This window comes from Bacillus rossius, chromosome 1, assembly GCF_032445375.1.
Source record: "Bacillus rossius redtenbacheri isolate Brsri chromosome 1, Brsri_v3, whole genome shotgun sequence".
NCBI lineage: Eukaryota > Metazoa > Arthropoda > Insecta > Phasmatodea > Bacillidae > Bacillus > Bacillus rossius.
The window spans coordinates 37,684,894-37,699,971 of NC_086330.1; the positions used below are offsets into that span (position 1 = coordinate 37,684,894).

Consider the following 15,078-nt stretch of genomic DNA (forward strand, 5'->3'; position numbering starts at 1 on the left):
TTCTGCATGATTTTCCGAATGCAGGACAAGATCTTGGTGGGTGTGTAAATCCACACCTGGAGCACTGGTATTCCTTAGGTGGTGACGATTGTTTCTTTACCGTTTGTGGCCCTATACCCACTTGTTCTAAGCGAACTGCGTCAATATTTGCTGAAACACCTGCTGTCATAGTACTCAGTTGTTGTTTTGTGAGTTCCGTAGCTCTACAAATTTTCACTGCTTGATCAAATGTCAGTTTCTCTTCGGCCAGTAGTCTTTCCCTCACTTTGTCACTAGCTACACCCACAACGATTTTGTCACACAGCAAACTTTCAGATAAGTCTCTGAAATCACATTTCTTTCCTTGGTTAATGATTGTTGTGAGAAAATCATCGAAAGGTTGGCTTTCCGCTTGCATGATTTTATTAAAGATGTACCTCTCATAGGTTATATTGGCCTTGGGTGTGAAGTGTGCGTTAAATTTCCCTTTGATAACCTCAATGTCTTTTTCTTCATCACTGTTGAGTGAAAACGTGTTGTAAATATTTGCAGCATCCTGTCCAATGATCGTCATGAATGTGGCTACTTGTATTTCAGGACTTTTCTTCATCAGGTTAGTAGCTACTGCATACCATTCAAATTGCTGAATCCACGATTTCCAAGCGATAGCCATGCCCTGTTCAGTTATTACTAACTGTTTGGGTGGCTTCAGACTCACTCCCGATTCCGTGGCCATTACAACATCTGATAGCAATACTTGTTTAATCACTTGGTTCTAATATCCTCAGTTTATCCCGGGTTTCGGCACCATGTTATGTGTTTTGCTATCACTTTATTTAACATTACAAAGTTCATATACACTCATCATTCAAACATCTATAACTTTAAATTGGCACTGCTGTATTCCAACTGCCATCTTCACTATATTGTTTTTGTGCAGTCCTGCCAACCTATGCCCATGACAGTTAGTAAATACATACTCATCTGTAATATTTCAGCAAACTTCAGAAAAATGTTTGATCACAATAATATACCCAGCTAGTTAAAGCACCAAACTGCTGCTCACCCTCTCTTGCACAGTTTTATCATTTCATCTGTAGGACATAATGAACACTACTTTTTTTATAAGGTTGTTGTGAGCCATGTCTCAACGAGGAGTAAGTGAGGTAATAGAATGAATATTTCACCAGACTGAGCAAGTCTGATGCTTGAATGCATAAATGGTGCTTACGTAGTTCTAGTGATAAACTGTACACATACATAGTTTAGCATTTTAATATAGGCTCATTCCATCAATTTCAATAGTATTAAATGTTTTTGGAATCCATTGGTTTTGGAATTGAAGCTGGTTGATTCATCGGTAGTTTTGTTTAAACAGTAGGAATCCATCCAGTTAATCTTTGCACATAGTGTATGTAGATATGTTTGAGTGAAAGATAATTTCTCAAATTAAAGTGCTACAGAAATTACAATTGTTTTCAGAAATTAACTTGGTAATGGCACGTGTCATTAAAGCAACGTTCTTTTACTACAAGTGTCGGTACAATAAAATTCCATATTCTAAGTGTTGTTATATAGCAAGGTTCCACCCTGCTCCAAATTAATCTGACAAATGCATGCTTACTACGGTGTATAGATTCTGCAAATTTATTTTACTTCATTTGCATTAAATACATTACTTTTGAATTATTTGAGTTTTAATATCCAGCAAAAACCAAACACACAATTATTTTGGGGCTCTCAGGTACCTCAAAATTATACTGCTCTATTTTTATAAGAACTTCATACATATTTGTGAAATAAAAAAGTTTTTTTTTTTTTTTTTCTGTGTGTATAAGCCAGGACAATGTTCTATATTATTAATTGAACTTAAAAGATGAAAATGAAAACGCAAATCAGAATCAGCACATATTTGGACTCAACCCAACACTAAATAAATAATTTGTGGAGAGGGAGTGTTATAGGAAATTTTCTTGCTTAACATCCTTTAGGGTATAAAGTTTTATTATAAGTAGCTTGCCAGATGTGAAATAAAAATGTTAATGCATACTACAGCTGTTATTTTTAATAGTAAAAATTTATGATTTTTATATTATTTGGTATTGTTCTGTTTTTTAATACATAATTTGTAAAAAATGTTATAGGTTAATAAATAATTTACTTTGTAGTGTGTGTTTCTAAAAGATTAAGTTGAATTTTTTTAGAATTCTAATGAGAAAACTTTTTCTTAACCAAGTCTTACCTGAATCATGATGCTGTGTTAATTGTTTCCTTTCCTGGGTAACCATTAGAAAAATATGTAAAACCATATTCTTAAGATTTTCTGCTTTTGTTTAATAATATCAAAATGTTTGCTAATGATCCACCAGCGTATAGAAATAGGTAGAGGCAAGATTATATGATGAATAGCGATAAAACTGAAATAACAGCGAAATTAAGTCAACACACAGCCATACACCGAAATGCAGCAAAATTCAATTTTTTATCTAAATAACTCAAGTGTTAGGTACTAACTACTAAGTAAAAAACATTATTGCATTTCTGTCTATAGTTTTTTCACATTAAAGTGTGTAAAAAGTATAGCCGATACCATACACACATGGGTAAAGGCCTACAGATAAACATCACAAGAAAAGGTACATTTCCTACATTTATAATGATTTTTGGCTTTTAACATTGCATATTGATTTTTGTATTATTGAAAGTTTTAGTTGCAGATGTTTGTCAATATATGCAGTATTGTTTCATGTACACATTTTAAATGTCTTACCACAAATTTGTAACACCCCTCGTGCCTCAAAATAGAATTATTTGGAATTAAGTAAAAAGTGCCTAGGAAACAAGCTGGATAAAAAAAATAAGTTAAATAAATTGATTTACCAGAGGCGACACGAGGTGGGAACAAACAAAATTTAGGAACTTCCTATAACAAGCAAGGAGGAAGTTGGTGGGTCGTTATAATCAATAAATAAAAACTACACGATTAACTTGATCTATAGTTTCCCTGTTTTATTTGCCCTGATGAATTATCATGTTTCCATTATTTTAACATACATACAAAAGGTTTTAACAATTTTCCAAGATTTACAAAAGGAAAACGAAAATAGGCCGGCCTGCACTTACTTAAACCAATTTACATTCTTAGTTTGACATATAATTTGCATTATGAGTTTCACACCCAAAGTGGGATGGATCCGATGATTACATTGATAATTAGTTCTATTCGTTTTACATTTTCTTGAGAAAAACACTGGTCGCTGGTGGGTTGGTCGTCCGCTTAAGATAGTTCGTAGCTAGGTAAGGGGGAAATGTTGAATTTACATTACCACCCGGGGATCTTCAAAACGATCACGTCGGGTAGTAGAAATGTTTCTTCTAATGTTTCTTCCCACGGAACAGGGAAGGGGGGAGGCCACGAGATGGGAGCATCAATCTCTCCCTGTCATGGACCCTGTCTGCAACAGTCCAAATCAAACCTGATTAGAACTGGTATACAGGCAGTCTATGGGGCAGAAAATGCCCGGAAAAAAAATTTAAAGGGAAAAAAAAGGGGGGGTCGCGAATTATCACTCACCAAAACGGGGGAGTTGCCCAGCACGCTGCAGTCGTGGAGTCAGCTAGGATCTGGAGCTCGCGAATTGCGCGGCAGGACGCGGATGATTTCTTCATAATAGTGATTAAAAGAAACAAAAAATTTTGAATGCAAATAACTAAACTATGCAGACAGACTAATCTATTAGGAATGACTTGAGGGAATGCATCCCTTATACAAGGCGACTACATAGTCGTTAACGGTCGGATGAAATCTTGCCGAGTCTGCCGATTCGCCGATACTCGATGGAGATCTGTCTGCACACGCGACGCGAGTTGATCTGTGTCGCGGCAGTCCGCGTCTCGTAATTAAAAATGCCCGCCGGCTCTAACAGGTGGAGGGAGGTCTGGGTCGCCGAAAGATTCCGAACTTGCCCGAATGCGGGCGAGAGAAAAAAACTCTAGCAGGAGTCTTGAAGTTGGTACCACTGGGCGACAGTGGAGAACTCTGTCGGAGGAGGCTGAGTTGAAAAGAATCGACTCGCGCCGGGCGTCCATATAACTCAAGGGAAAACAGGTGCTGCTCTCTGGCGGCCTGGAGGGTAGGCTAGCGGAGAAGTTCGCGACTTGGTCGCTAGGTGGTGCTTGTGATCAGTTTTGGCGCACTCGCTTTCGCGAGAAGACCTTGAGAACGGTCACTGGTGTCCAGGGGGTTACGACCGGTCATTGGTCTTACTTGGAACTGAGAAAGGGGGGGGGGGGGGAGGGTAACATGCAACGACGCTGAGAACAAGCGTCCCTTCGTGGCTGCAGAGGAGCGAACACAATACTAATACGTGATGAAAACAGCCAATCTCAGCTCGTCTCTGCGAACTGGTCGCCTGCAAGCTACAGGCTTGCTTATGCAGTTAGGGTCACGAAGGGAAATAATATTACAGGCTTGAGGCGTGACTGAAGGCGGGGGAAATGGTAAGCGGTCTGCCAGTCAGTGATTAGGCCAGCAAAGTATCCGATACGCCGATGGGAAAGGGGCTTCAGGGCACTGAGACAAAGTTTAACTCAGAGGAGTACACCGGACTAACAAATTAAAATTACACTATAGTAGAGCAAATAAAATTTCCACACAAAAATTTAAAATCATAATAAAAATTTAAAATCTATTGTGTCGAATTTACAAATTAACGGCACAAATTGTTGAAGCAGTTGATGTAATTTTGCTTGATATTTACTTATTCTTACATTTTTTGACGTGACGTCTAATAAATCGATGAACGCTAGCTGCACGCACGAAAAATTGTCCCACTATGGATGTCCCACTACGGATGTGTCCTGTTTACGCATGCGTGGCATCTCTCTGGTATGTTGCGGACGGTACAGAGAACTCGGCCGGCACGTGGTGGCGTACTGCTCAGGTTTCACCCCGCCATGCTGCAGGGATATGCGGGTCGCGCCGGTTGGATCACGCCTGCGCATGTCGCCTCACACGGCTTGGGGCAGACAACATAGTGGGGTTTGAGGTTATTGTTGTGCACCGCGCCACGGGAGTATATTCGCAAGGAAATGGCGTTCTTACTAGTACGTATTATTTTAATTACTAGTGTAAATCAGTATATTTAAACAGTATTGTATGAGTATTGTTTTAGCTGTGTAACTAAATATTTATTGCTGGTATGATACTTTTCACGCTTTAGTTTGACATTGGTAATTAATTATCATAAGTTATCATTTGATCAACTAAATCACACACCGTATTATAGTTATGAGCCCACGAGCGTGTAAATATTTCTAGTCCAGCAGAGAATATGCTAGTTAAAAGAAATTCAAACAAATATCGTGCGTGGAATATTATGAATCTATAACATCAGAAACAATTGTTTATAATATGGCCTCGTGGCTGTGCGGTTAGAAATGCTGACTACAAATCGATAGGTTAACTGGTCAAATCCCGGCGGCTGATTTTTTTTTTAATTGTAAAAATAAATACGGTGTGCACGACACTTCAAAAATAATAAATATATTTGAATTAATGAATGCAAATAAAAGTAAATTTATTAATTAAATTATAGGTTTCATTTCACTCCTTTGTATCCATACAAAATAGTGATAATTCAATAAAAATGATTTGATTCTATTCATAAAAGTATGCAGAGGTAGATTTTATCATACAAAAGATAGAAAAATTTTAAAAAAATTTCTTCCTCAAAGAATATAATAATCTTAATGCCTAAATGGTTTGGTTGCAAAAACCTATTACAGCTCAGTCTCAGGCCGAATATGATATTTCATTTTCTTCTGGATCAATCATTTCATCAATGTTTTGTTATGACGTCACGTTAAACTAGGTATCGTCCGTAAACCGACTTTACAGAAAACCAATTTTTTACATACAGTTTTTTATATTTAATAATGATAAAAAAAATCTCTATTTCATGACAAAATTTGTTTCTTTATTGGTCAACACTACTTCTGTAGGTTATATGCTACAAACACCACTCGTGCACAAGGTGGTGGTGGTGGTGGTGGCGGCAACACTGTAAAAGCAATGTCTGTAGTGAAGGTACCAGGTTTTGTACACATGAAATAGTATTCACTTGTGACAATAGCACAAAAATAATAATAAATTGAGTATCAGTACTCTGTATAGTTGTGCCAGTACAATATTCAGTATTCAATTTAAAATCAAATACTTAAGGTTTTTTATTATTCATTACCAATAGATACAACAAGTGGGACACATTAACGAAAAATCTTAATGAGAAGTGTGTACTTGTAACATGTATGAGGCCAAGAAGATTTGAGATATTTGGATTTGTTTTCTGCAACATAAGTAGTACCTATGTGCTTTTTATTTGTAATAAATAATATATGATTATGCTTACAAATATTTAAAATAATCAAATTTTTTGTAGGTATATAACCAGTTTTATCAACAAAACAATATTCAAACTTAAAATTTTTATAACAAAATACATCGCCTACGTTTTTTTTTTCTAGCATTTTACTTCACTCTATTATGGTTCCATGTATATTTTTCTTTTTCATTTGACTGTATTTTTGAACAATTTTTTCATGAACTTCTGTTAAGGGTGGAAAAAAAGGGTAAATATGTAGTGTACGGATTAGCGTCAAAAATATTTTTAAAAATCTGAAATAACTTTCATTATATGCTCTTTTACGTCCTCTTTTCATTACAGCCTGCGGAGATAAGAAATTCCAAATACTTTAGGAGATATCGAATTTTTTAATTTTCATATTTGGGCGAAATTTGTTAAAAAAAAATTTTAAATTCCGAAAATACTTTTATTCTGTGCTCTTTAACTTCCTCTTTTCATTAAACCCGGCGGAGATAAGAAATTCCAAATACTTTAGGAGATATTGAATTTTTTAATTTTCATCCTGAGCACTCGTGCGGCATTCTTTGTTGCTTGTTTACAAGTATGATTTTTTTTTTGCGACGTACGTGAACATGGAAACCTAAGAAACACATAAAGTTCTGCCATCCCCGATTACACCTGAACAATTCACCTTCGGCCAACCTCGGGTTTTATTTATTAATATTTATATTTCTCTGTTTATTTTAATGTAGCTATACTTACCTAACTAACCGTCCATAGTGTTTTAAAGTGTTTTAATGTAGCTAACCTAACCGACCACTTTTAATATTTGAATTCATTTTTCCTGCGCAAAAATAAAACAAATCCCGAAGTTGGCTGAAGGTGAATTGTTCGGGTGTAATCGGGAATGGCAGAACTTTATGTGCATCTTAGGTCTCCCACGTGAATGACTACATCATGTAAAAAGAAAATTATGTGAGTTCATACTGTTCATCCTTAGTCCCGGTTTGTTAGGTCAGGTCAGCTACATTATAAATACTTTAAACTATAGAAGTAAAATTAATTGATGTTATTTTTAATTTTCGTTTATTTTGAAGTATTTATAATGTAACTAACCTTACCAAATGGAAAATTTCTGTTATTTAGGCATTCACGCACACACGGCAAAATATAAAATGGCAACGGTCGAATTATTACATACGTCTTGTATTGCAAAATAAGAACGGCGATATATCCAAAAGTAATTGGAATTTTTTATCTCCGCAGGCGGTTATGAAAAGAGGACGTAAAAGAGCATAATGAAAGTTATTTCATATTTGTACGATTTTTTTTGGCGCTAATCCGTACACTACATATTTACCAAAAAAGTTATATATATGTTTGAATTCTACTAATAAAAATATATGATATTCGTGAATAATTTGATACCTGATAAAAAAGAACAGGATTTTCAGAAGCCTAGTTCCTTACAATAGGCCATGGCGAATTCCTTCCCCAAATTACCTGCATTTAATTTTTATGTGCCTGTATTTTAATAGCCTCACTGTCGAACAGGCACGAGACCCAAGTAAATAAAATATAAAATAAAATTAAAAAAAAGGGTGTGTTGGACCCCATCTGGCTACAGTTTTCAAGTGTTGGTCATACGTAGTACATTCATATTAATAATTATATAAGATAAACAAAAATGTGAAATTTAAAGTTGAAATTATGTTTAGCAGTTCCAGTAACACCATTTAATGTTTGGATATTTGAGTAGTTTAATATATTAATGCCCAATACTTTTAAAAATAAAAATGATAGAACAATAAGAACAAAATTTGTTGAAGTGTAAAACCATAACACCTTAGCTTTAGACATTGCATTTCAAAAAAATGCTTAGCTGTACTTTATATTTTCATATTTATAAGTTTCTTATGAATAAGGAATATTACAGAATGTATATATATTATATACATATTTTATAATAATATATATATATTTAACTTTCAACAATGTAGGTAGTACCTAACCTAATAACATTTTACATTACAATTAATTACCTATATTAATGTAGTACTGTTTAAGTATGTACATACATACAGTTGTTAAATATCAGTAATTACTGCAATCTGATTTGAATTTGCTTATTTCCAAAGATTTTTTTCCCTTGCAATGGGAAATAATCTCAAAAAATATATATTTTTTCAAAAGAGTCAAAATTCAATACTACCAGCCCTTTTATTTAGGTAACATCTTTTATTCAACCACAAAACAATTATGAAGGAACCCTCTATACTGCAGTATAGCTTCAATACAATTGGGAATTTAATCCATCTGATAAACACAGACATTCTTGTTTTCTAACTGATAAGTTACTGTGACAAACCTTTTTGTTGAGCACCTAAATTTAAGAAACCTTTACTTGTGAGGACCCAAGTTACTTGGCATGCCCTGTATGTGGTGGTGTTGTTGAGGAACAGGTTAACCCAATGATTAACTTTCAACCAAAGAAATATTCAGGGTGGTACTCAACGTTTTAAAATATTTCTGGAGAGTTTTTATGCTTAGTATTACGAACAATTTTCATAAACTAAATCAGAACATATTTAACATGTGCATATTTTTTAACATGCTGTATTATGTACCATACAGTTAGTATATTGGAATAATTTACAAGAAATTTGGTTTGATAGTAATAAAATAATCACTAAATGTATTTTTTGCTCAATTAAATTTTTCTGTCTCCTGTAAAACAAGGGTGTAATTTATGGTACACTTACAGGAAGACCTCAGATTGAAGAAGCCTTGTAAACCCAAAAATATATAAGTAGTAATAGATAAATGTATGTAATGCAATTTCAGTCCCATTATTACATTCATACTTACACAATAAAAAAAAATCACCTAGACTGCAACGGACTGTTCCTTATTTTTGTCACCGGGAGATTCACGAGCACTGTCGGCCACTTTCTTGGGCCCCCGCGCTCGCTCGTACCAGTCCGTCTGGAGGACGTACTCCGTGCCTCTCCACCGGAAGTGGGTTGGGCCGCTCTCCTCGCCGTTCGCGAACGTGAAGTGGCGGCTGAGCTCGATGGCCAGCTTGGACTGCACCAGCCCCACGGAGCCGGACGTGGCCAGAGCCGGGTGGTAGACGCGGCCCGAGGCGGGCGACATGTACAGGCTGTGGGGCTTGAACTGCGTGCTGAGCAGGTCGCCCGCGTGGCCGTAGTGCAGGCGCTCCCCGGCGACGTGCGTGAACACCACGGGGCAGTCGTCGCAGCGGACAAAGTTGCGCTCGCGTCCGCACAGCGACACGAACGGGAACTCAGGGTAGCGGTCTGTCGTGTTGAGTCTCAGCCGTTTGAAGAAGAACTGCAAAAACCTAATATCTGGAAACAGGCCCACGAGTATGACACGTAATGAAAAATTTTAAGACAGACAGTTTACAAATTACATTATGATAAAAAATTATAGAACATATATAAAACCAAAACCAAAGTTGTATTTCCATGCTATGCATAAGATAGTAATGTAACTAAAATGTTGACAGTTATGCTCCTGCATAAACTGCAACAAATTTTTAAAATGTCAGCTTACAAAGTATTGTTATGAACGCGAGAGACAAGACAGTGATGCGTGCCAGGTTCGGAGCGGGCTGGCAGCCACTGACGTCACGCACTGTCTATTGACTTAAGTCATGCCACGCATGCCTGGCCTGATTACAAGGGTCTTCGCTACCCCCCCCCCCCCCCTCAGCTCTACGTGCACCGTCCTGCCTCGGGCTATTGTCACCTTTAATGGCCTGGGAATTCCAAGCTAACAGAGGCCACTGCGAGGAGTGGCATGAATAACTGTCACTATTCTGGGTTTTTCGGGCGTCAGGTTGGCTCGAACTGACGCAACACGTCACAGCCACTCTTGTCCTTTCGAGAAAGACACCATGGGAATATAAGCGACGACGCCGGCCCTGCGGGAGTTCCGAGGGTTCCGAGAGTTCTGAGAGTAGGGGAAAGAGCCTCCCCCTCAGGAAGTGATACTGGCGATACCCGTGTGATCAGCGAGAGGTGAAGAGGGCAAGTGGACCTTGCTGAGCGAACCGGATTTATCAGGAGGTGATACCTGCGAGAAGGCCTGGCGAGCCAGTCTGGTGCAACAAGCGATAATTGAGGACTGTGCTACGGCACGGCTTGGGTGAGTGTGCGAAGGAAGTGGACAGAAGAGCAAACCACTGTCGAGCCAAGATCCAGTTGAAAGTGTTATTGTTTGAATGATCAGTATAAGACTAATTGTTGTAGACAGAAATCTTGAGTGCAGTAAATAAATTTTATAGAATTGACATTAGTAATAGCAGGTAAATAAAACTTTACTAATTAATTACACTATCCCTTAAAAACCCAATAGTTCTCCCCACATAAATCATAACAGTATGTATTGTAACAGGTATTTCAGATCATTAGTCACAATACATCAACCCTACATAATAATTGTGTCAGATATAATCTCTCATAATACTGTAGCCTTTTTTATTGATACGGTTGGTAGAATATTATTCAAAATGCCTTTGCTATTTTAAGACAAAGCTTTAGCCTTCAGTAGTACAATAGGTGCATTCTCATTGCTCTGTAAAGTACGAACACACGCCTTTAACTGAATACAGGTAATAATAAAAAAACTGTGGTAAACATTAACACAGAAATACAGGTATATCAAAATATTCTGACAATTCATTTTAGACTACATACAATTTTTTTTTTTAAATTTAAGACCATTAAAAAAATTCAAAATAAATTAATGTTTGTGTGCCTAACAAGTGGTTATTTAGTTTATAGTATTAAACTAGTTCATGTTCCTGGCGTTGCCCAGGCTAAACACATCATAATATAAGGAACATCATTACTGAGTTTCAAGTCTGTTGGACATACACTTGAAAAATGGGAATTTTTTATTTTAAAGTCCCATTGATTGCACAATCTCAGTGCATCAAGGCTACACATCAGCAAAACCATGATGCCAATCTTTATCTTCATTTTGTGGGAAGGCAGGTTAACCCCTAGGCAAGACTGATGGACGCATCAAACGATAGCGCGTTACAAATCCCAGGCAACGCCATCTATTGACGAAGTTATAAACTAAACTGTTGTTAGCGCCTTTAGTTTGCTAGCAACCACGAGCTTCACTAGACGTTCGATAATCCAGCATGACCATGGTCTCGAACACGCTGGATTAAAAACCTTTCACTGTAGTTATATCAAATATAAGATATCGAAACATGTAAGCGTGATCTGAAAAACGGATACTGACTAAAAGACAAACTCAAAATGTAACCCCTTTTGAACATAAAGCAACTTCAGCTGTTATATGACCTTAAATAAAATATCATCTTAAATTATAATAATTATAAGACAACTTATATTCAAAATTTATTATAATTCAAATTTGACTCTGCAAACACTCAAAATATGTTATATTTTTCTCGTACAAGTGAAATTTAATAATTTTTTAAATTTTGAATATGAAAATAGTTCATTGTCAACCATTCTGTTAAGTTAATAATTTTATATAATGTTTTTCTACAAGATTTTGAAAATAGTATGTATATTTCAGTTTATTATTACAAATTTTGTTTTTCATATACCATAACAAGGAAGTTTTCATTATTCCAGAAACAATTTTCATTCAGAGGGGACCCTTAACAAAATTTTATTGTTTTCAATTAATTTTCACCAAAGTTCTCAACACCTGTTTTATTTCTGTTCTGTTAATGAATAACAGTATAAGCACAACCCTAGATTTAATATTTTTAAAAAAAATTATCAAGTATTCATACCTTTATAGCATGATGTAAAATTCTTCATTTTCGTATCATCAAGAAACAACTGGAAAAAAAAAACATATATGTATCTGCGAAGAACATGTGCTAAAACTAACAGTAAACTTTTAAATTGGTGATAAATAATAAGACTAAACTAAAAACATTTTGCTGACAAGCCTGAGTCTCCACGTTGTATAGTAGGCCTACTCTGCGAATGGTTATCCCATTAAAATAGAAACAAAGATAGTCAGTTTTGATAATGGAACACTACATGCTTCTCTTCAATTTTATGGTAATTTTATTCACAAAAATTGTTCTGTGGCTTTATTTATTAATTTTTATTCTGTGGATTACATATGGAGTTAAGGCTCCGGGATATAGAACATGTCCAGTTGTACAATGTAAAATATAAAAATATAAATATATATACACACACACACAAACACACACACACACACATCTACCTATTTACATGATTTAAAAAAAATTACTAACATGATAATTTCCTTAAAACACATTATATGTTCACAAAAATTTACTGTACAGCATATAATGGTATCGTCAGTTTTAGGGAACTATTTTTATAATGAATAAATTATCACTTTATACAATAAATGTAGCAGTTACTATAACACATCAGGTCAAAAAAACACACCTATTTATTTTCTATCAAATTAAAGTTTTCCTTCAGAAAGTAAGAAGTATGTTGTATGATGTAAGAATGCTGCTATACAGAACACAATGTAATGAGTCCTTAGTGTCAGGGATTACTTTCCCTTTGAAAAATTTGTGACAGGATCCGTGCACTACTGAAGAAAGCGCGATATAAAATGTTCCGGTGGACCTGTCTCCGTATACGTGATGTTTAAGTGCTATTGCAAAACGGACTTAAGGGACTGATTGTAAAACAAGTCAGGAAGTTAAAATATAATTGAAATGAATAATTATTTTGGTTCACAACAGTTGTTATTCCTACAAAATTTCCTTTATTTCAGCCCATAACTATGTATCTTACCATTCCTTCATGATTGATATAGTAAAAATATTCTCTTATAGACTGTTCCGGGGACTGCCCTTGGATATATTCAGAGCTGACTCCACGAGATAAATGCAAACTACATTTCCATACAACGGGTATTTTGACTGATTCGGTCACTTTAAAACATTTCTGAAGTATATTTGCTTTCAAAAGTCCCATTGCGACGTTCAAGGACAGAACATCAATAATAACATAACCGCACTTTATTTATGAGGAGTTGGCCTACGGCAAACATTTAACGGCCATATATTGTATTTGTTGTATGCAAACTCTATTAGGACTGTCAATGGAGGGGGCGGAAAGAGTAGAGGGAAGGAGGTGGAGTGGAGGGATCAGAAGAGAGGAAGTGAATGAAGGAAGAAAACAGGTGAGAGTGGCAGTGATAAACTGTAGGAGTGTCTATAGAAAGTTGGATGAGTTTTGGAGTGTCGTGGAAGCATATGGGGTGGACATTGCCATAGCAGTAGAGACGTGGCTGGACAAGGAAATAGGGGATGGGGAACTGCAGGGGGCAAACTATGAAATATTTAGAAGAGACAGGAACAGGACAGGAGGAGGGATTATGGTATGTGTGCATGAGGGACTAGTAGGAAAGATTGAATGGGTAAGGGAAAGTGTGGAAATAATGGAATTGAAAATAAAAGGGAAAGGGAAAGACTTCATGCTGCTGGCAGTGTACAGACCCCCAGGGCAAGGGGAGGCGGTTATACAAGGAGTAAAGGACAGGCTGTCGCTGTTGAGGGAGGATAGGTGGGTGATAGTGGCGGGGGACCTAAACATGCCAGGGGTGGTGTGGGAGCAAGGACCGGAGGAAATGGGGGTGAGGGAGCAAAGATGGGCAACCCAGTTGGTAAATAGTGGACTGGAGCAGGTGGTGGGGGAGAACACCAGGATGAGGAATGGTGAAGGACAGGGGGAATCTGGGAACCTACTAGATGTGGTGCTGGTGAGGCCTGTGGAGGTAGTAGTCGGCACTACGGTGATGGAGGGCATCAGTGACCACAAAATCCCGGTGGTGGAGATAGATATGGGATGGAGGGAGGTGAAGGAAAGTAGGAAGGAAGTGTTAAGACAGTGGAGCAGGGCGGATAGAGCAGGGGCGGAGGCATTTCTTGAATTGGAGTTCTGTAGGTGGGAAGGGATTGCAGAACTAGAAGGGAAGTGGGAGGTTTTGAGGGGCATATTGGAGCAAATGGTGGAGTGCTTCGTACCCAAAAGGAGGGTAGGAAAGGGTGGCGACCCGCCCTACCATGGACGGGAGGTAAAGGTATTAAAGCGAAAGTGCAGGAGGCTCCACACAAGAGCCAAGAAGCGTGGAGGGGAGGGGCTAAACGCAGAAATGAAGGATCTGGCGAAGAAACTGGGAAAGAAAACCAGGGAAGCACGGGATGCGTACATGGAAAGGATGATGGAGAAAGGGGGGCGGGGAAACTGGGCGGATCTGTACCGATATGTTAGGAGAGTAAAGGGGGAGAAGGGACTGCCAGTATTAAAGGGGAGAGAAGAGCAAGAGTATGTGAGTGACCTGGAAAAGGCTCGTTTACTGCAGGAACAATACTTATCGGTTTTTGTGAACGGGGGAGTATGGTGCGGAGCACAAGAGGAGAAGTCAGGGGGAGAGAGAGGGTTGGAAATACGGAGGGATGATGTACTAAGGGAGTTGAGGAGACTGAATGTGAGGAAGGCGGTTGGGCAAGATGGGATAGGGAACAGGCACCTCAAGCTGGGAGGGAAGGTGATAGGAAAGTACCTGCAAGTACTGTATGCGCAGTCACTGGAGGAGGGACAGCTGCCGAGGCAGTGGAAAGAGGCTGTGGTGGTGCCCATATATAAAGGGAGTGGGAATAAGGCACACCCGGCAAACTATAGGCCGGTCAGCTTGACGTCTAACGTAGGCAAGG

At 37.6% G+C, this 15,078-nt stretch overlaps 1 protein-coding gene across 1 annotated transcript; it reads right to left on the reverse strand.

The window, feature by feature from the left end:
* Window positions 1-5,935: 5,935 nt before the first annotated feature.
* LOC134534891 (UPF0598 protein CG30010) lies at window positions 5,936-13,391 on the reverse strand. The gene is made up of 3 exons (XM_063373570.1): window positions 13,154-13,391; window positions 12,154-12,202; window positions 5,936-9,715 (listed from the first exon to the last, which is right to left on the reverse strand). Exons 1-3 carry the CDS (start codon window positions 13,334-13,336, stop codon window positions 9,231-9,233), a joined length of 717 nt encoding a protein of 238 aa, XP_063229640.1. The 5' UTR covers window positions 13,337-13,391; the 3' UTR covers window positions 5,936-9,230.
* Window positions 13,392-15,078: the final 1,687 nt, after the last annotated feature.

Excerpts from the sequence above, each read along its gene's own strand:
- LOC134534891 (XM_063373570.1), bottom strand. The coding sequence starts at position 13,336 with ATGGGACTTTTGAAAGCAAATATACTTCAGAAATGTTTTAAAGTGACC. Across the intron at positions 12,203-13,153 it reads ATATCAATCATGAAGGAATG|TTGTTTCTTGATGATACGAA; the intron begins GTAAGATACATA and ends TTTTTTTTCCAG. Across the intron at positions 9,716-12,153 it reads TTTTACATCATGCTATAAAG|ATATTAGGTTTTTGCAGTTC; the intron begins GTATGAATACTT and ends GCCTGTTTCCAG.